General features: G+C 39.8%; 1 protein-coding gene across 1 annotated transcript in view; it reads right to left on the bottom strand.

The window, feature by feature from the left end:
• FAM91A1 (family with sequence similarity 91 member A1) overlaps nucleotides 1-20,780 on the bottom strand; it is a 46,457-nt gene extending 25,677 nt beyond the window's left edge. The window contains exons 1-14 of the mRNA XM_040625801.1: nucleotides 20,464-20,780; nucleotides 15,453-15,537; nucleotides 13,973-14,124; nucleotides 12,273-12,330; nucleotides 11,509-11,576; nucleotides 10,834-10,947; nucleotides 9,207-9,297; nucleotides 8,733-8,795; nucleotides 4,521-4,627; nucleotides 3,750-3,788; nucleotides 3,126-3,238; nucleotides 2,578-2,693; nucleotides 1,656-1,768; nucleotides 1,236-1,322 (exon numbers count right to left, since the gene is read on the bottom strand). Of these exons, the coding sequence (XP_040481735.1) occupies nucleotides 1,236-1,322; nucleotides 1,656-1,768; nucleotides 2,578-2,693; nucleotides 3,126-3,238; nucleotides 3,750-3,788; nucleotides 4,521-4,627; nucleotides 8,733-8,795; nucleotides 9,207-9,297; nucleotides 10,834-10,947; nucleotides 11,509-11,576; nucleotides 12,273-12,330; nucleotides 13,973-14,124; nucleotides 15,453-15,537; nucleotides 20,464-20,535 (1,278 nt within the window). The 5' untranslated portion in view covers nucleotides 20,536-20,780. The remainder of the gene's footprint in view (nucleotides 1-1,235; nucleotides 1,323-1,655; nucleotides 1,769-2,577; nucleotides 2,694-3,125; nucleotides 3,239-3,749; nucleotides 3,789-4,520; nucleotides 4,628-8,732; nucleotides 8,796-9,206; nucleotides 9,298-10,833; nucleotides 10,948-11,508; nucleotides 11,577-12,272; nucleotides 12,331-13,972; nucleotides 14,125-15,452; nucleotides 15,538-20,463) is intronic.
• Nucleotides 20,781-21,561: the final 781 nt, after the last annotated feature.

Raw genomic sequence — 21,561 nt, 5'->3', positions numbered from 1 at the left:
CCTTCTAATTCGCTACATGTGATAAAAGACTAGTTAAGGTGAGAAAAATAAAAATCAGGAAAACAGAACTTAAAATATGCTAGAAAATAAAAAGTAATTGGCAAAAGATGATATACAGTATATGAGAAATGGGATTAACAAGATATTAAAAGCACTGAGGGAATAATGGATGTATAAAGGTGAAAATGAAAGAAACCAATTAATAGCAAGGATTATCTCAAATATAATTCTGCACTATCAAACTAAAAATCCTACAGAAAAGGAGAGAAAAAATGTTATGGTCTTTTTCTTTAAGATATAGAGAAATTAATGGAATCATCAAAAATCCTCTAAGTAGCATATTTAATATACAGAATTCATTGCTAAAGCACAAAAGGTACCAAAATTATTAGTCAAGGAAAAGATTCAGCACACAAACTATTAGCATAAACAGCAGACAACAACAAAAAAACAAAACAAAACAAAAAACCCAGGGAACGGAAAAACCATGAAAGGGCAATCGAGATTTACAGCTAAGGACAACTAGGGCTATCTTCATGGAGGGAAGAGGTGGCTATGAGCAAAAATGGCTGAAGTCTTCAAGATGCTAAAGGGGACAGTGAGAGTGGACATAAATACGGTACCCATGGACACTGCTCCAGATTTAAGACAAGGGAAACAAAAACTTCAAATAAAACTGCTGAAGAGGGGATCTCAAAGAGTCATAACAAAAAAAAAAAAAAAAATCAAACGCTATTTTAGAAAAATGTAATTTAAAAACTTACACAGACTATTTCTATACCCCATTTCTTTTTTTTTTAAGATTTTTTTTTATTTGACACAGAGAGAGAGCTGGGGGGAGAGAGAGCACAAGCAGGGGGAGCGGCAGGCAGAGGCAGAGGGAGAAGCAGGCTCCCTGCTGAGCAGGGAGCCCAATGTGAGGCTCGATCCCAGGGCTCTGGGATCACGACCTGAGCCGAAGGCAGATGCTTAACCCACTGAGCCACCACCCAGGCGCCCCACCACCCCCTTTCATTAAACCAAATCATGCTAAGTGATAGATAAAGTCCATAAACCACCTTGTAATCACAAAATGCGGTCCTCCACTCAATATTTTTAAGCATAAAGGACTGGTGCGGTATTAAGATGGGGAGTGAGGTAGGAATGAGCAAGAACACATCAAAAATCAACACATTAACATCAAGCAAGAAATGGTGTCAAATGCCGACATCCCATAATGAGCAATCCAGATTTACCTTCTCTAGTTCTATAAGAAAGCTGTCCAGAGACTCATCTGAGAGTTTGCCAACTTCAAACATTGTGACCGCATGGCTTTTCAGGTTCTGGCATAAAGAAACAAACAAAAAAACTAAAATGGATCTTAAAACCTTTTACAAGTCTATCATGAATAAGTTCTAATTTTCTCTTTTTATAGGAAACATAACATCTTACATTTCTATTATGCTTTTCAACTTAATGAAAGTTAACGGTGAGTGAGGTGCGAAGCTAACCCTCACGAAAAAGTTCCTACACTCCTCGAAGGAATATAAAACAAAGACGGTTGCATTTTGTGTTTTCGGGAATAAATCCAGTACTTAAAAAAAGGATCTCAAAGCATGAACTATTTGACATCTAATCTTTAAACACTGTCATATTTAAACAAGAATTTGACTTACTGGTGAAAGATTTCCCATCATTAAAAAGGCAGTAAGAGTTGAGTCAAATAGAAAAGCAATACGCTTTGTATGTCCTGTAGATAAACTCAAGCTGCTCACACTGGCTGTGTCGGCTGCGGGGAAACCAAACAAGCCATAACTTAAAATCGAATCAATGAAAATTACTCTTTTCTTACCACTTGGAATGAGAAAGAATTCCATTTCAACTTGATGTATAATAATTAAAAGTACATAACTAAATATAAGCAATTTTATAGTCCTAAGAGGCACCAGTCCTACCTATCTCCAAACAAAGAAAGTTAAAAAGATTTTTTTTAAGTACTTTTGTGGTAAATTTCTTGAAAGCCAATAATAAACCAAGACTAGATAACTGTCAGAATACTAAGACTAGCTAACCTAACCTCTTCAGACAAGTCACCTGGCTCAGGTAAGAGCCTGCAGTAAGAATAGGAGCTCATGTTGTGCTCCTCTCCCCCCGCCCCCCCACCCCAACATGAAACCATGTGTAGCCCCTTCATGCACTATGCTTTGCCTCCCTCCTTTGTGCTTAGCCCTTGTGAGGCCTTCCCTCACTCACCAGCTGGCAAGCTCTTATTCATTCCTAGCCTAATTATCATCTTCTCCATGAAGGCTTCCCAAACCTCTAGGCAACAAGAGAGCTCTTCCTCTTTGCTCCCCACCAGCACCAAAACACTTCTCACATTGTTGTGGTTTTTGTGATTATATTGCCTTCTCTCTCCCTAGACTCAATGCTCAGAAGGAAGGTACTGTATTCAATGCCTAGCATATGGCTAAGTACTCAAAGACTACATATCAAATGAATGCTATCAAGAGCAAAAAGTCAGGTTCACTCTGTGAGTGTACGTATAGACACATGGCGTATCTATAAACAGACTCTAAATTAAACTGAGTAACTGCTAACCTGGATCTTCTTGACTATTTGTATCCGTGTCAGTAGCTGATGAAGCTTCTTGTACAGGACTCCTACTTTCCCCACCATCCCATGATAGCAGCATCTTTTGTGGATCTAAAGTACTCCTATTAATGAAGAATACATCCACGTTTTAAAAACCATATAAATTACATCTTATATAAAAAGAGCTGCTGCAGTCAGCACTCAAATTATGAATACCCACCCAGTCCAGTCTTATGTTCAAGCCCCCAGTTGAGATGTAGCCCCAAAATGTTCGGCCCACATACAGCAATGGTTCTTAACCAAGACCCACGGAGAGGCCTCAGGGATCGGAGAACTCTTTAAAGCTGTATGTAAAATACCGTATGTACTTTTCTCTGGGGAAAGGGTTCTTGTTTTCATCAGATTCTAAAAACGATTCATCACACAAAAGATTAAAAACCACTAATATACCGGGTTCACCTCAATTGACAGGTTGATAAATAAAATTGTTGTACATAAAACAATGTTTTTTTCAAAAGGAAACTCTAATATCTCATGCTGAATAAATGAGTTACTTTAATCTGTTTACGGATGGAACATTCCTCCACGATGAATGAAGCTGATCCAAATTTATTACTTGTCCCTTCTTATGGGCAAAGCCCAATCGGCAATACATTGAAACAGCATTCTGAAAGAATACAAAAGTTAGCATTTAAAATAAGCTAGACATCAGAATATTTGTAGAGAGAAAATATTGTCATAGACTCTGCTTATAGTGATCCTCAAACATTTTTATCACGTAACTAGAAAAAAACCATTTCTCAGTAGGCCTGCTCTTCCCCTAAGGTGTTCACAGATACAGAAGAGAGAGCGCTTCCAATCCTCTGGCCTGGCGCTCTCTAGGTCACAGCAGCAGAAGAGGCTTCTTTCGGTGACCTCGTCACTAGACACCGATCAGGCTGCTTCCTGCCTACAGGGGGCGTGAGTGCAGGCATTCCCTGCCTGGGGAGGGACAGTGCTTCAGGGCCCGTACCTTGCCCTCCTCTATCTTTGCAGGTACCGTCCTTTACTGTCCTCACTCCCTTGCACAGCCAGTAAGAATCTCACTGTCTCTATTTCTCAGTAGCTTGTCGAGACAAAAGTCTATAATAAAAGTCATTCGGTATTTATAAATTAAAAGGAGTATAAAAATCACATACCTTAACCAAGGATAAGTCTATTTCAAGGACATTTGCAAGCTAGAAAATAAAACAAAAAAATTATTTACACTCCTCGGATCATCAGTATTACACGGTTGTCATAAACAACTGAAACATAATCAGCGAAATTTTAAATTATGAATAATTCAAACACTGAATAAATTTTGAAATCAGAACTTCTTTCTTCCCTATGTCTAAGATGCTTAGAGTAGCATGAATCCATATAGCGACCATAAACGATGGAAGATTCTTTGCTCTTTAATTTAGTCTCGTTTAAAATAAGAAAATTATATCAATCGTCTACAATCCTTTTACCAAGAAATCATATAAAGTTATTTACCAAATTATGTTATTTACTAAAAAAAAAAGTTACTATGTATATACAGAAAGTAACTTAAGAATCCTGATTCAAGGGGTGCTTGGGTGGCTCAGTCGTTAAGCGTCTGCCATCAGCTCAGGTCATGATCCCAGAGTCCTGGGATCAAGCCCTGCATCGGGCTCCCTGCTCAGCGGGAAGCCAGCTTCTCCCTCTCCCTCTCCCTCTCCCACTCCCCCTGCTTGTGTTCCCTCTCTCGCTGTCTCTCTGTCAAATAAATAAATAAAATCTTAAAAAAAAAAATCCTAACTTAAGTGCATTAATGGTCTATGATCTACCCATGTATAGATTCTGAAAACATTTTAACTTTATCATTAAGTAACTTTATCTACTTTACACAAACTTATTTTATAATCCTGAGGTGAAGTTCACTCATAAGACATTGTCATACTTACCTCTGCAACATTAGTATGCTCATCTATTGAAACAAATATCTTATAGAGTAGAGTTTCAAAATAATCACCTTGCACCCGATTCATTACAAAACCTTCAAGAGGAGGAACTAAAACAAAATAGACTTTTATCAGTGATACAATTTTATAAAACAAAAATGCATAATCCAAATACCTATTCAAAAAGGGACTAAATTCAGCTTTTGATTTATTTTATCCACTCCACAGCAAGTTTTCTAAAAGCCCCAAAGTTAAGGCCTATAACCCCGTCTACATAGAGGACTCTGATAACAGAGCACGAACCCTACAAGAGTAATCCCACGGAACTCTCAGCATTACTGAGACAGGGGAAGTGCTGGAGGGCATGAACTGGGTAGCAAGGCAAGGGGACCGGGGCTGCTTCCAAATGGGGTGTGTTTTAATGCCTCACAGACAGCAGGGGTGACTGGGGAAAGCAGAAAAGCAAAGGACAGAGAACGGCTGTGCCAAACAAAGACCAGGTGGACAGGGAGTACCGACTGCCCTTCTCCCATCATTCCCAATCCATCCTGAGAAGAGAGGAAATTCACCTGCATGACCGCCACTTTTACCAGCAATCACTAGGATCATATGCTCTGTGGGGCTTTCTAGTCTGTGTCCTCCTCAGTGGCCTCAGCGGGAAGAAGGGCAAGACCTTCTTCAGCTAAGGAGGCAGCGCAGTGGGGGCTGTGCACCCGAAGGTGTATTCATACTCATTTCTCTCCATCTCTTTGGTCCACGCACTCTAAACCAATTTACTAGAGCACTCTGCCCAGCGGATAATGAAGAGGCACTATGCCTTCCTTTACCATCTCCCTGTGCACGTTTCCCTTGAAAATATCCTGGCAAGGAAGAGTGCCTAGGCCATCAAAGGATTTGAGTATCCCCATGTCCCCTGACCCTAATACCATCTAATTGCACCCAAAACCTAAGTTATTCCTAACAAAGAGAAATCAGAGAAAACTGAAGTGGTTGAAATGAAGACACCATGAAAAATCACAATGTACATTTCAGGACAGATTATTTACTTTCCAGATCTGGCTCGTGTCACTTTCTAATTTAGTGTTACCTCTAGTTCTAGTCATCCAAGTACTTTTAAGGATCATAGGTTTCTCTTCAGAAATATTTTAGAAACCCCATTATTTGATATCATTAATTCTTTCCCTACACTATCAATTGTGTGAATAACCGCAAACGTTTACTGAGCACATACTAAGTGCCAGACTACTGCCAGGTGCTTTACATACACAATTTCATCTAATCCTCTTAACCTCATGAGATGTTCAACACTATACCCCTATATTTTAAAGAAGAAAAACCAAGACACTTAAGAGGTTATAAATATACACACAAAAAAAGAATGACATAACTCTACATGAAGAGATACCAAGGAGTCTCCAAGATACCAAGGAGTCTCCAATACACATTAAGTTAAAAAAACAAAGTACGAACTACAACACACCATCTGTGTAAAACTAAAACCACACAAAAAAGGATACATACATATACGTTTATGTGCTTAGCATACTTCTGGAAAGATAAACTAGAAACCTAACAGTGGCCCCTGAGATAGAAACTGGGTGGCCAGACACAGGGGTCAGAGGCAGATGTTTTTATACTCTTTTATAAATTTAGAATTTTATATCCTAACTATTGCCTTCTCAAAAATATGTTTAAAAAAAAACCAAGCTCACATATATAGGAAACAGACTGGTGGTTGCCAGAAGTGGGAGGTGGGTGAAATGGGTAAAAGGAGTAAAAAGGTATAAACATCCAATTATAAGATAAATAAGTCCTGGGGATGCAACTTACAGCACAGCAACTATAGTTAATAATTCCACAGGGCATATTTGAAAGTGGCTAAAAGAGTAGATCTTAAAAGTTCTCATCACAAGAAAAAAATTTTCTGCGAACTCTGTGTGGCGATGGATGTTAACTAGACTTGTTGTGGTGCTCATTTCACAATACATACAATCATCAACAGTACAGTGTATATCTGAAACCAACACAGCAGATATCCATTATAACAATAAAAAATAACAAAATAAAAATTTTAAACATGTCATTTTATAAAAATAAATAAATACAATGAAAAAAATACCTGGAAATAGCCAAGAAAGTGGTTTAAAAAAAAAAAAAACTCACAAGGAAGGCCTGGCCATAACTAATATCAAAGGTTACTTTAAGTCACTGTAATGAAACAATACAGTAGAAAAATAAAAATAAATCAGTGAAGAAAAAAGGATATCAGAATTAGATCCAATGAAGAGGGGAATTCAATGTATGACAAAAGTTACGCTTAATTTCAGTGGTCATGAGTTATTGAAAAAACAGTCCTAGCATTTATCCAAATGTTACTGGTTTTCCACACAGAAGAAAACCAAGTTGGGCCCCTATTTCACATCAAATACAAAAATAAGTTCCTGTTACAGGTTTAGATTTGTATGACAAAAGTTTTTAAGAATTTTTAGACTATTTTTATATGTATCCTAGAAGTATCCTATTGAGGTGTAAAAGAAATCTAGAAACTATGAATGAAAGGGGAGACATAAACTGAGCAAGTACACAGTTTGAGGCATGATGGACTAAATATGTTTTAACAACAGACCCCTTCGTGACCACTCTCTTCAAAGTATTTCTCTCCCCCGATTTCTTTGTTTCACCATCATAGTGCTTGTTTTGTTGAAACATAGCTGAAATGCTTTCTCTGAAATCAACTTCAGGTAGTCTTTTGTGCTAAATTTGATGGCTTCCATGTTGTCAAACTGCTTTTCTTTCACGGGTTATTCCACACTGGGGAACATCCCATGTTCCATGGTGACAAGGAGGGTACCTTCAGCACTTGTAAGAGCATGAGTCTGTCTGTACCACCAAAAATTGCTAAAAGCTAAGACGAGCCTGGCAGAACACATCTCTGTAATGGAGTAGCCATCCACTTGGCCCTTCTCTGACCACACCTTTCAGATGCACTTAGTGCTAATGTGAGGCAATGTTTAACCAGTCAACAGGGACTGAAATGAACTAATCAAAAACCAATCTTTTTAGGTGATTCTCACATGAGTCAACATCAGTTTATCGATGAGAGTAAAGACTAGAATAATGCATAATGCATTCCTATTTTCCCACAGTGACAGGAAACCACTACCAGCCCTGTCCTGCAGAAATCAATTCCTTGTCAAAACCTTTCCAATTGTACAACTAGTATTTTATTTGTTTTAGCAGCAATTACACAAACCAGAATTAGTATTTCATTACTTTTTGGCTGTCTTTCCAAACTTAAAATAGAATTCATGTATGCACATGGTTCAAAATCCATTATTAAAGGTCACAAATAAAGGTCAGAACACACTACAGAATGATAACCTGTTAGGATTCAACACTGATATGAGGGAGTATTTTTGTCATAAGCCGCTACCATCACTCAATAGTTAATAGCAAAGTCATGCCCTAGAAATTTTTGCCATTTTATATTTGATTACACAAATATTTAATATCTTAGTTTGATAAACGATACCAACAAGCAAGAACAACAGCTGAAAGATGCTGGGAAACATACTTGCAACACATAACCTAAATATAGTAAGTGCTTCTAAAAATTGGTAAGAAACCCAACCTAGAGAAGAAAAGCTCCACTGTGTTCAAGGATGTTAACCACATCTTCTACGACAGCAAAAAAACTATAAGCAACCTAAATAACCAGCAACAGGGGAATGTTTTAATAAATTAATACATCCACAAGGAAATACACAAAGGCTTTAATATCAATTTAACTTGGGAATGGGTGAAGAAGGAAGGGAGGAGTAGAAAAAGACAAAAAAGACAATAGTGACACGAAAATATAAGACAGGCAGGAGGAGTGAAAATATCACAGGTGACAGGACTGAACATCTGTAAAACCAAAGACAAAAAGAACAAAAATCTATAAAATCACTGAGTTGATTCGGGACGTGAGAAATTTATTTCAGACTTCCAGGATTTTAACATTGCGTGTAAAACAATGCAAAGGTAAGAATAAGGAATCTAAGTAAAACACACTGCAATGTCTTACAACATAACACAGGAGAAATGTCTTTCTTGAAAAAATTCTAATATCATAGATCTTAGAATGATATGTGTCTAATTTATTAGGGTGATACATGCAATGCCCAGCACCTAATAACCACTCAAAATCAGTGGAAAATATAAGCAAATACTCACCTGCTATACAACTGTCATCAGATATTGGTACATCCAGATAAATAAATCCTTTGTTATATAAGCCTACAGAAGCAAACGTACTTGTTTTAGATGGAATACTAAACAACAGTAAATTTAAAACAAACCAAACCAGATTCCCGATTTTCTATAAAGATTTTTACAACTGAATGCTAGATGAAGGAGGGAAAAAGAGCAAACAGATGAGGGAAAGAATACAAGTTTTCAAATCTATTTCCTTCATATGCTCAGAACTACAAAAATTTCCTTAGGACTCATTTGTAGAAGTTTCTAGTGTATGTGAATAACTGAGTAACAGCCACACTGGGAAACAATGGACTAAAGTCACAGTTCAAACAATAACATGCCTTTGGAAACAGTACTATGTGTACCTAATTGATAAAAATTGTTATTAATTGCTGAAGGTTTAAAGCAAGTTTTTACATTGACAAAAGACCGTTTCTACTAACCACTTACTATGTACTACATTGTAATCTAGTGATCCGGAGAGCTGAGGGCCCGCATCGATGATCTTATCAATAGCGCATTTCTCAGGCAAAGTGCATATCTAAGGAAAGCAAAGTATTTTCAGTTAAGTTCTACCCAAATTAATTCATTAGTCTCCTGAAATCTCCATGTTTAAATCAATGATTATTATGATTATTACATATGATTATATATTATTACATTTTATATTGTATATTATACATGATTATTATGTGTCATTAGCTAAATGTACCACATATTTTTTTCTTTTATCACCCTAGAATTCAAAGGAAAAAGCTACATACATAACCGCCAATTAAGGTGCCATAACATGCTACCACCAGAATGGGGGACAAAGTAATTATAAGTGCCAATACGTGCTGTTAAGTACTAAGTGTCACCTAATAAATACCAATACTTAATCATCTACTTTGAATGGGAATCAGATCCATTTGCTGACGCAGAATCTCTCAGATCAGAAGTTTATCCAGACTCCACACGGGTATTATCAGTGACAGGAAGTTCACGATCTTGTGACACAGTCTGACAGCTCTGCTGGGAAGTTCCTACACTGAAGCAAAATTTCTAAGCCTTCCGCTCATGGGATTTAATTCGTCTTCTGAAGTAAAATAAAATGCAAACTAAAAAAAAAAGTCCCCACGCTCGCTCTCATGCCTTCAACCACACAGAGACGTGAGCTGGTCCCGAGGCCCTCTGGTCCGCTGCCCCGCCCCTTCTCCTCTAAACTGGCATCTCTTCTACCACGCATAGGCTTCTGTCCAATGTGTCGGACCACGGGGAACAGCACTTCCCTTGATCCTGGCCCTCGCCCCCACCACAGCACCTCGCTTTTCAGTACAGCAAGCACTTCAGCAGAGCGACGAACAGCACAACTCCCACAGCAAACTGCCTGAGGTAAAATCCGGCACCTTCCCCACCACTGTCACTCGAACCACGCCTTCATTTCTCTGTGCTCACCTTCCTCATGTGAAATGGGGTACAAGTAACACACCCCGGGGCAGTTATGAGAATCAAAGGAGACAATATAAAAAGTGTGGGAAGAGAGCCTGGGCCATCCAGCGCGCAGCAGGCGCTCAAGAAGCGCCGGCCAGGATCAGGGCTGCCAGAGGCAGCATCACATCACTTGAGATGAAACCTCTGCCTAGTGGAAGTCCCCAGAGTACTGCACATGAACCAAGTCAAGTCTCCCTATTATTTTATTTTTAAAGATTTACTTATTTGAGAGAGACAGAACGCGCATGCTCGCACACACCGCCGGGGAGTGGGGCAAATGGAGAGGGAGAGAGAATCTCAAGCAGACTCTCTGCTGAGCGTGGAGCCTGATGTGGGACTTGATCTCACGACCCTGAGCCAAAATCAAGTCAGACGCTTAACTGACTGAGCCACCCAGGCGCCCCTCCCTCATTATTAAAGAGTATCTTTGAAAGCCACCAATTTTCTAGCCTACTACGGTCATTTAAAATTTTGAACTTATGCTTAATTTTCTTCAGGAAAACCAAACAGTGTTACGCTTTAGAAAAATGACAAAACTAGAATTAAAAGATATAAGCTAATTTGAAAAATAAAAATCCAATGTTTAATTTCTAAAGGTATCTACCTTTATGTCATCTTCTGTGATATATCCAGCCTGTACCACCCACCACGCCTCTATGGCAATCTCCACCGGCTTCACTGGTAGAAGATCACGAGCTGTTTTCCTTCTGAAAAATTTCTGCAATTGTACAAACATTTGAGAATTTGCAATCAGCCTGAAATCACTACTTTTTTTTTTTATTGATCATAGTATAAGACTGTTTCTCGCAGGCTAAATAAATCTTTCTAAATTCTCCTGCCTTCAAATCTGAAGAATTTTAGATATACTGAATAGAGAAAAGTCATTCTTCAATTATTCCAAAGTAAATTACTTCAAAACACTAATCATCAAGTCTGGATCTAAATCCAGAAACTCAAAGGAAATTTAGGAGGTAAAAATGAATTTGGAGAATGTGTCCTTATTTCACCCATCAAGTGAACGCTGGGAGTGGAATGAGCAAGTAAAAAGACCAGCAGAGCAAAGTTAATTTTTAAAAATAAATGTTTTATTCCCTAAATATTTTAATTCGATAATCATATAAGCATAACCTAGAGAATATGGAGGAGTTGTTCAGGTATTATTTTTGTGTGAAGCATATTTTGCTTGATCAAAGAAATTTCATTATTTCTACCACTTAAAACAATCAGAACGTGTGATAACAGGGAAGAAACAAGAAAGGAAGGGAAACAACTAACTTACTTTTGATGACCGACACTGATTCATCAGGTCAATGTACTGGTTTCTTCCTATGCCAAGAAGTCTTAGACCTGAAAGAAAGAGCCTTTCCTTTAAAAACATTTAATGTATCTTAAAATATCAGTACACCCAGGTCTTTTAGGAAAAAACCCTTGGCTTTTGTTCATCTTTTGATGACTGATTAACAATCAATATCAAATTAAAAGGAATTCTTCAAATGAAATATAAAAGAAAACCAAACTGGGAAAGATGAACTCAAGCTGACACCTCTGACAATGTCACATGGAAAAATCTTTAAAAAGCAGAAACGCTCCCAATATCAGGAAGTCGAAGTGTACTTCTCAGCAAAAGTTTGTCCTTACACAAGAGAACGGTGTCACATGTCAAATACATACTTCCTTAAAATAAGCATAATAAAGCAAATTATTTTAGTAACAACTGTGCATCACGCTGCAAAACCATCGTGTACAAATTTTCTTCCTTGGTACATAACACAGCCCAAGTATCAGAAAGAACTTCAGTTTCTAGAAATATATAGACTAGTCTCATTTTCCTCATTCTACCCTCCAAAATATTCCTCCCTTAAACATTTAGACTAAACCTTATACTTGACTTGCATCAACTGATAAAATTCCTACGAACAGTGTTGCTTGCTGTTCCCATGCTTCAGGTGTTTTAGGTTAAAAACACACACGACGAGACAGACAACAGCATGCATGCACAAAGACAGACTCTAATCGTTACCTTCAGCATAATTAAATACTTACAGTCAGCAGCAGTAAAATTGGGCAACGAATCATAACTTTTCTCACTGTTCATGATGTCCTTTCAAAAAGAAAACAATTAAAAATTCTAAATGCAAAATGTCCTGAGATAAAAACATGTGAATAAGTATGTATTACGATAGCCAAACAGAATAATACTTACTGGCCAAAGCACGGAGATTAGAGTGTGCAACCCGAAGCACGCGTGCCACACTGCGGTACTTGCTACGTGGTCCCGACCCAGTAACTGAACATCAGACCTTCAGGTCTGGGTTTCTCACAGCACGCTCTGTGAGTCCCAAACATCTGCCCTGCAACTTCTGCCCTGTGGAAGCTATGCAAGGAATCCCTCTTTCAGAGCTCCTGGTTCCTGCCTCCCCACACCTCATGCCTGATCCTAGACTCATGCCCTGCAAGAGCAGGCACCCTGTGTCCTGGTTCCATCAACATGCAGCTGAGACACGCACTACCAACAAAGATTGTAACCACTTAGTCCTCTCTGCTCCTGTGAGACCCAACCAGCAGCAGAGTGAAACTCAGTATCCAGCTTCTTCCAGTCCCCATCTGTTTCTCCAATAATAAACCAACTGTTTACTGTGGGGATAGGGCCCATTTTCAACCCAGGAGCTACACCCAGTGGTATAAGAACAGAAACCAGACAGACGCAAGCACATGGACATAACTGAAAGCTGGTAAAGGGGAAAAACCTCCCCCTATTTTCTCTCCTAAACCTTGTGGTCAATACCAGCAAAATAATCAGAGAGACAGCCACGATTACTCTCCTTACTGATGAGCTATCGCCTGCATTCTGCTGTCCTGGTTCTAGTGAAAAGGGACTGACAGAAACCAGAGCTGTCAGGCCTCAAACTTTATACGAATATTTCCTCCCAAAGAGGGACACAGAGACGCAGGAGATGCAGGACAGTGTAAGTGCCCATGAAGAAGGGGCTCGGGGGGAAAAGCAGAGGTTGCTCTTGCAAAGGAAGCCACATCAGAAAGTGACCTTGCTGTTCCTGCATGTTCCCAACTCCTCCAGTTCTAGGCTTCCCCCTGCTCTGGAAGCAGCTAGTGGGCCCAAGACTGTAGCACTCAGATAAAATTAAGTAGCAACTGAACACTAGATAAACGCTGCCAATCTTTACATACAGCTCACTTAAAAATAATATATTTAAAGTTACCGATACAGGCCTAAAAACTGCCTTTGGAAAAACGCTAACACCTGAAAGTTAATAAAAATGGCAAGAAATTAGCAGCCAGGACCACAAAAATATTTCTCTTTTTCTGACACATGTATTGCATGTTGGGTTTACAATCATTAATTCTTTCTCTAGTCAGAGAAGTTAAACACATTATTTCTCTGAACTCCATGTTCAGTTCTGTCACCCACATTTTCAACCTTAATCATGCATTAAAAGCAGCTGGTTTTACAGACTCTGCTAACAAGAAGACTAATGCTATAACAGCACAGAGGGTCAACAGTGCCCCCAACAGCAGGTACCTTTCCACTGTGAAAGCCCGGACAACAACTACTTGTACAGTGTGGATGACACAGTTAGCTTGTAACCAACACTCCTTTTCCACTGTAAACTCAGAAACAATGCCCACTGGGGCCGAGAAGGGCACAGCCGGTCATTATTCGCATCGTCATTGACGACATGTAGTCCCGTCCCATTCCTACTGGCCCACGTACACCATAAACTCACCTCCATGATCCCAGTATAATAGGAAAACGGTGTTATCCTCAGGCCCTTCACCATGATATCTGACAGATGGTAAGGGTACAGCATGAGATGATCACGGCTGTACTTCAGTAGTTCCTCGTAGTATTTGCGTTCATCCTTCTTGACATGTTTAACTGGGGAAAGAGGAATTTTCCATTGTCAGGTGTCTTACAGTTACATATAACTATAAATGCAATAAGAACTACTTCACAAACCAACAGTACCTGAAAATAAAAGCGTAGTAGTTGGAAAAGAGCAAATGAAATGATCTAAGTTGGAACAAAGAAAGCAATTATGCCACAAAAAACAGGCTTCCGAGTATACAAGCGGAATCTGTAACAGGACAGATAGTAGAGAAAGAATTCTTACTACATCAGAAAGCCAAGGAAGCAATCACGGAATGTCCTCTCCAAAAGATGCAAAACACAAGCCAGAATTCATCAAACCCTTTACTATACTACAAGAGGGTGGGACTGAATCAAGTCTATTTCAAAAAATTACTTCATTGTTTTTGTTTTTTAAATGTAAAAAGACGTCTGACTCCCATGAAATACATTTAAATAAAAAAGCTGTCTCTGAACCACTGTGCTTAAACTGAGAGTAACACATGGAAGGGAAGACTGCAGCAGGGCAATGGAACTGACTAATTCAGTCATCTCACAAATAAAAAAGGAAACATTTAAAGAGAGAGTTAATTAAACTTCTAGATTGGATTGCTTGCTATTGCTCTTTGTAAAGATACATATCTTTCAGTAAAGGACATTTTTAACTTTTAAAAGAAAAAAGAAACAGAAAGTTAAAAAAAACAAAGAACCAATTATGCTTAAAATTCGTTCTAGTTATTACAGAGTTTTCATTAAATTTATATTTGGAAAATTTATGGAAAAAAACCTACAAAATCCAAAATCAAAAACTATTAAGAATTAATGTACTTCTTCTCTTCTGGCTTATTTTCTCACTTAAAGTGAGAAAAGTACATATGAATTGAGATTAATATTCTATAGGTAAAATGAATTTACAAATGATACTTTAAAAAAATAATCTGAATCAGATATAGAAAGAAAAATCTAGTTGCTAATACAAACTGTTGTTAGGTGGGATGGGTCACTACGGAGCTTCCTAAATGTCTATACGGTATAATTTCAGTACTATGAAATATGGATTGAAAAGATAGTGGGGCGCCTGGGTGGCACAGCGGTTAAGCGCCTGCCTTCGGCTCAGGGCGTGATCCCGGCGTTCCGGGATCGAGTCCCACATCAGGCTCCTCCGCTATGAGCCTGCTTCTTCCTCTCCCACTCCCCCTGCTTGTGTTCCCTCTCTCGCTGGCTGTCTCTCTCTCTGTCAAATAAATAAATAAAATCTTTAAAAAAAAAAAAAAAAAAAAGAAAAGATAGGATACATTAATGAAAATGGTAAACACCAATAGTCATTTCCACCTTGATGTAAAAATGCGTCTACTTACCTAAGTTGTTTCTATATCGTAACTGATTGCGGATACTGTACAGGACAACCTGCTTTTCATATTCTCTCTGTGAATTTCCAAGACTCTAAAAAAAAAAAAAATTCAAATAGTTTTAAAAATAGCTTCTGAACTAAACAACAGTACTTTTCCAGCATACAGTTTCAAAACCATGCCCCCTAATTTTATCCTAATACCTCTAATTTCCAAAACAAAGAGCGTTTTCTTAAATGTTATTATACTAATTTTCATGCTATAAGACGGAGCAAAAACTCAATGTGTTTATTTTCAGTTTGCCTTTCTGAAAGGACTTACTGAAATTTCCTAAAGTACTTAATTATCAAATAAAAGAGCAGTCCGAGAGCACAACTTCATTAAGTCAACAAAAAACTAAGTTCTACTTAAAAAGATTTCTTTCTTGACTGCTCCTAATTTGTGTGTGTTGAATGAATGGACGGATGGATGGACGGATGAATGGATGGTTTCTGGCACCTACATATCTTTTTTAATTTAAGAGTGGCAACTAAAGACAGATCCTTGTCTGCTAATTATTTACATTTGAGGGCTTTGATTATTAAAAATTAACATTTCTGGAGAAAGTACATTTCAAATGTACCTCTAAATGATAAGATGACTTTTTTCTTTTTTTAAAGATTTATTTATTTGAGAGAGAGCACGCACATACATGCAAGTGTGGAGAGGAGCAGAGAGAAAGGGGCTGAGAGAGAATCTCAAGTGGACTCCCCGCTGAGCACAGAGCCTCATGCAGGACTCAATCTCAGGACCCTGAGATGACGTGAGTGGAAATCAAGAGTCGGACGCTTAATCAACTGAGCCACCCAGGTGCCCCCACAGATGCCTTCTTAAAAACATCATCTCCTTATGGTTTTGTTAAAAAACATTTAGACAATTTTAGAATTCTGGTACATTTTTTAATAAGCAAAAATATCTCTAGCCGTGCTTTGGTGTTTTAAGTTCAAAACTGGGCTCTCATAAAAGCAAAGAATAAGTATGTCTGATTACAGTCAACATTATAGTCAATGTTCAACCATAAGCTGAATTTAACATGACTGCTCTCCCCCTTCTAATTATTAGGTATGATCTTTCCAACATGCTGTAATATAAAATTAGACATCTCAGAAACCAATGGCAGAAAGATCAGAGGATTCAGTTATTATACTTCCTACTCACAGGTCTGAAAGCCAAGGTAAATGTTCATACGCATACTTTCAAAAAGGCAATCTTCACAAGACAGGTAAGACTCACATATGAATAAACTGGAACATAACTGGACCACCGGTGGAATGTATATTAACAAAAAAGTGATGATGTGAGAAAACAAAAATCTTTCCTCCTGCATCTAAATCCATTAGTTTGTCATAGGTTAAACGGTGACCCACACTACCGCCAGAATATATGTGCTTTTATTTTTTTCATCCATTTTAACATTTCCAGTGGTTAAGAGCAAAGTTCATCATAGAGAAACTACCCTACATCCTCTATGCAGCACCAGAGCCTGGGTCAGTAACCAAGATGTTGAGAGGAGTTAAAATACTGGGCTTGCTTCACACTCGTAGAGGGTTTTCTCAAGCTTTGCTGCCAGAGAAGTCTCTTTCTCAAGGAACATGAAACACACATGCACACAGAGCACACACTTCGGCTAGAACCTGAGCAACTTTCACACTACAGGTTGTGCTCTTCTGTTTTAAAATAAATCTCTTCATTTATCCCAACTTACAACCATGTTCTCCCTTTCTAACCTCATTCCTGGGAATTCCAGAACAAAAAGCGTAATCAAGCCACTCATAGAAAATGTAAGGGCCTGTTATTTGTAAGCCAGTTAGAGAATACAATGTTTAAACATCTAAGCCTTCGTGCCAGGAATTAAGGAACGACTGACCCTGATCAATCAATACATATGTGTTCCCACAAATACCTAAAAACTGCATTAGAAGTTGATTTTGTTCTTCACTACCCATATACGTAAAATAGAATTGCTTGTTCACAAAGATTCTTTGGCTTCTCTCCCACTCCCACCCCAAATTTCCCACCATTCACATTGCGAAACACCGTTCCCACTACAGGAGGCAAACTAAAAGAAGGTTCATTTTACTCTGAGACGTGCTGACCCTGCAGAAATAGTGCCCAGGTCCGACAAATGAAGCAGAGCTGCACAGAGAAGGCACTGTAACAGATGCCAGAGAGACACACGCACTGGCCGTGAAACACCCACTGTGCATCAGATTATGCTGACAGCAGAAAGAACGTTTTTCTAAAGACTTTGCTCCTACAAACCCCAATCGCACCCCCCTCCCACAAAAAGGATACACACAACTTTTATTGATCTTTCTTAGATGATACAGAACCTCATCATAAGACTTTCCCTAAAATAAAATAACTATGAATTGTTCCTGAATAATGAATACAAGAAGATACTGATGAACTACAGAAAAACCCTGAAATAATGGCCTTATCTACAACTTTTAATGTATTTTTTAAAGTCTTGCATAGCCCATATCACATAAAAACAGTTCATCTCATCCACATAAAAAGCTACTGGCTTTACATACATTTTGTAAAAATCTGAAATCCCCTTCTTCCCGCTTGACATACACTTTTAAAAAAAAATCTGAAATCACCTTCCCCCAGCTTTCAGAAGTGGGAAGTGAGTCATTTCCAAATTAAAGTGATCAATGCTTACTGGAAACTCTATCAAAGGCTTTAGTATCTATAATGGCAAAAAACAAATTCTTTCCATACAAGGACTATTCCCCACTTTTAAAATGACTGAGCTTTAGGTCCTGGAAAAATATCACTGACTGATACCATCACTCATTCGCTTCAAAAATATTTACTAAAAGCCAACCATGTGACAGGTGCTCAAAATACAAAAGCAAAACCAGTAATGTAAGCAGCAAATGCAACACAGTGGGTAAGTGCTATGGGTGAGAAACACAGTGCTGCGGAGGTCAACTTCTCCAGATGTAGAAGGTCAGGGGAACCTTCCTGGAGGAGTTCTGACATTCAAGAAGCTATCAGTGATCTACTGGAGACAGTACAGGATTGAACTGGCCTTTTCGAAATCTCACCCCAGTGTAGTGTGAGGAATGAATGTGAGGGAGTCCTACACTGAGGAAGAGAGACCAGATAGAAAGCTGATGTAGCAATTCAAGGTGGAGCTTGACCTAGGCGAACAGTAGCAAGGCTAGATAAGTCCAAGGAACTAACTTGTCCAGATGGGATTTCCAACACCTTCTGCAAGTGGAAGCTTATCCTAAGCTATAACAGCTATTCTTTTAAGTGATCTTACCAAAACAAATTTTAATTTAATGTCACATTTCTACCTAATTATAATACTGATCTCTGATTATTTTTAATAGTCATGACTAAGTATTAGATATGCTTTTGCCAATACTAATTGAGATCAATTATTCATGCTGAACATAATTGAATCATCCATCTTTCTTCCATTATGCTACATTTATTTTTGTGAAAAGAAAAGTAGAGAAAAGATGGAAACAAAGAGAAGGAACTGTTGGTTCTTCCAGTTGTCTTCGAATACACCACAAAATCTTAAACAAAAGCACCGAAGCCCTCATTCAAGCTTAACAAGAGAAACTTACTCTTTCAAGTTTAGAGCTTTGTTCTTCCAAGTCAAGATAAATGCCACATGGGCAGCCACTGACAACCAAGAATTCTTAGTTCCTTTATCTTTCTACTTTCTTGTTTGTTGGGTATCTTATGGTGAAAGCACTTTCCCTGCCATGTGATGCCTCGCCAGAACCTTAAATTATTCTTTTCCCAGTACTACGCTCCCATGCTGAGTGAGGAACAAAGTAATAATCCTACACCATCACCACCACCATCCCAAACTTTCCAAATGTAACCGGCCAGCACCAACAGAAAACAGAATTTCACTCTCAACCACGTAGAAAGGGAGGAACTTGAAGGTCAATCTATGGCCAGGGAAACAGCGCCTTATATGCAGCATGTATCACTACCTTCGTAAGATTCAACACCACCTGCCATATTTGGTACTAGTTCATTTATTTATTGTCTTTCTTTACTGAAATGTAAGCTCCATGAAGGCAGGGTCCATCTTGTTGACTGGTGCCAACTACTCGCACCTAGAACAAGGCACAGCATGCACGTGTTCACTTAATATTGGTTGAGCAACTGAGTAAAAATGGCACTCAAGCAATTGAGAGTTAACTCTCACAACAACAACAACGACAACAAACCTCCTGTCACTCTCTTGCTGAAACATCTCTAGGAAACCTATCCTGTCTAGAGGATACAGTCCAACAAACAAAACAATCAAAGTAGGAAAACCCCTTCAAAATCTGGCCCTGCCTGCTTTTCCAGTCTTATCTGCTACCAACCACCCTCGGCTCACTCACAAAACCCCACCTCTAAACACCAATATACCCACATCTCCACCACCCGTGATACTAAGTTGCTAGCTACTCTCAACACGCTCTTTCACTTGTCCAAGCCCTTAAAATAACTTTCCCTCTCCCCGGAAAATCTTACTCCCTCTTATCGCTCATTCGTCCTTTAAGGCCCAATTTCAATGCCTCCTCCACACGGGCTCCAGACACTCCGTGGACAATTTCTTACTCCTCTGTGTGCCCACATATACTACAATGCAAGTACGTATGAGCGGCTATCATCCTGTAACGTATTCAATTGTTCCTCGTCTATTCCCCACCATCCTGAAGTTCTGGAGGTCAAGGGCCGCGTTAAATAGGTTTCGCAAGCGCCTAACCCAGTGCCTGGTTTAAACTAGGCTACGGGCAAAGGTGCCAGGCGAGTCCACCCCATTTAGCAACGGCCCCATCCTGCCCCTGTGGCCCCAGAGCCGTCCCCTCCGAATCCCTGACCTGCGGGACGATTTCCCCAGAACCACGGCGGGGGAAGGGCGGGAGTGAGCCGCGAGGGGCAGCCCCGGCCCCGCCGGCAAGGCGAGCAGGTGACGGCAGGGCGGGGCCCCGACCCCAGGTTCCCGCCGTACCTGCCTCACGTTGGCCGGCAACTTGGTCCAGGGGTAGTTGTGCCGGATGTGGAACTCCACGTCTATGTTCATGATGCCGGGAGCCCGGCCGGCAGCCGCCGTGACCGCAGCTGGAACGACGCCTCCCGCTTGCCCGCCCTCGGCCTATCGGGGAGCCCGCGGGAGGCCCCGCGCCTCACACTGCGGAGGGCCGGGGCTGCCCCATGGCCAGGGCTCCCGACAGCTCCGCGCTGCCGGGCCACGGGGCACAGGAGCAGCGGAGATCCTGGCAGGAGCGCCTCTGCAGCTCCAAGTTTCTTCCTAGTTTCGGCCCGCCGGAAATGGCTTTGGGCTCGCGTCACTTCCGCCCTCCGGCGCGAGCCTGGAGGGGCGGGGCCCCGACTGGCCTCCTACCCCGCCCCCAGAGTGTAGGGGGCGGGGCAAGAAGATGGTGAGGCTAAGCGCTGGGTAACCGCCCCCTGCCCACGTGTTTGGCTCCTGCTGTCAGTCTCTGCATGCATTAAGATAAATTCCTGGGTCTGCATCGCCATTGTTGGATGTCCCGTTTTCTCCAGTTTCAGGCACTGGAGTAAGTTGTCTAAGATTGATGGGCTTGGGGAGGAAGTCATAGCTGGCTGCAAATAGAAGAGCAATGAGCCTCCCCACGAAGCCAACCCTGAAGAAGCTCTCCAGTCAGTGAGGTTGGGGAAACTGGACAGCTACAAGCAAAAGAATGAAAGTGGACCACTATCTCACACCGTACACAAAAATAAATTCAAAATTGATTAAAGACTGTAACACCTGAAACCAAAAATGCCTAGGGGGAAATATAGGCAGTAAGGTGTTTGACATCAGTCTTAGCAGAATTTTTTTGGACCAGTCAGGCTAAAATAAATAAATGGGATTACATCAAAAAAAAAAAAAAACAAAAACGCTTCTGCACAGCAAAGGAAACAAAAACACCAACAAAATGAAAAGGCAGCCTACTGAATGGGAGAAGACATTTGCTAATCATACATCCAATAAAGGGTTAATATCCAAACTACATAAAGAACTTCTACAATTTTGTATTAAAAAAAAGAAAAAACCTGTGAGAGGGCAGGTGCCTGCAGGAAGGCC

The sequence above is a fragment of the Ursus maritimus genome, unplaced genomic scaffold, assembly GCF_017311325.1.
Source record: "Ursus maritimus isolate PB19 unplaced genomic scaffold, ASM1731132v1 scaffold_9, whole genome shotgun sequence".
Lineage (NCBI taxonomy): Eukaryota > Metazoa > Chordata > Mammalia > Carnivora > Ursidae > Ursus > Ursus maritimus.
This window is presented reverse-complemented; position numbering and strand designations above follow the sequence as displayed.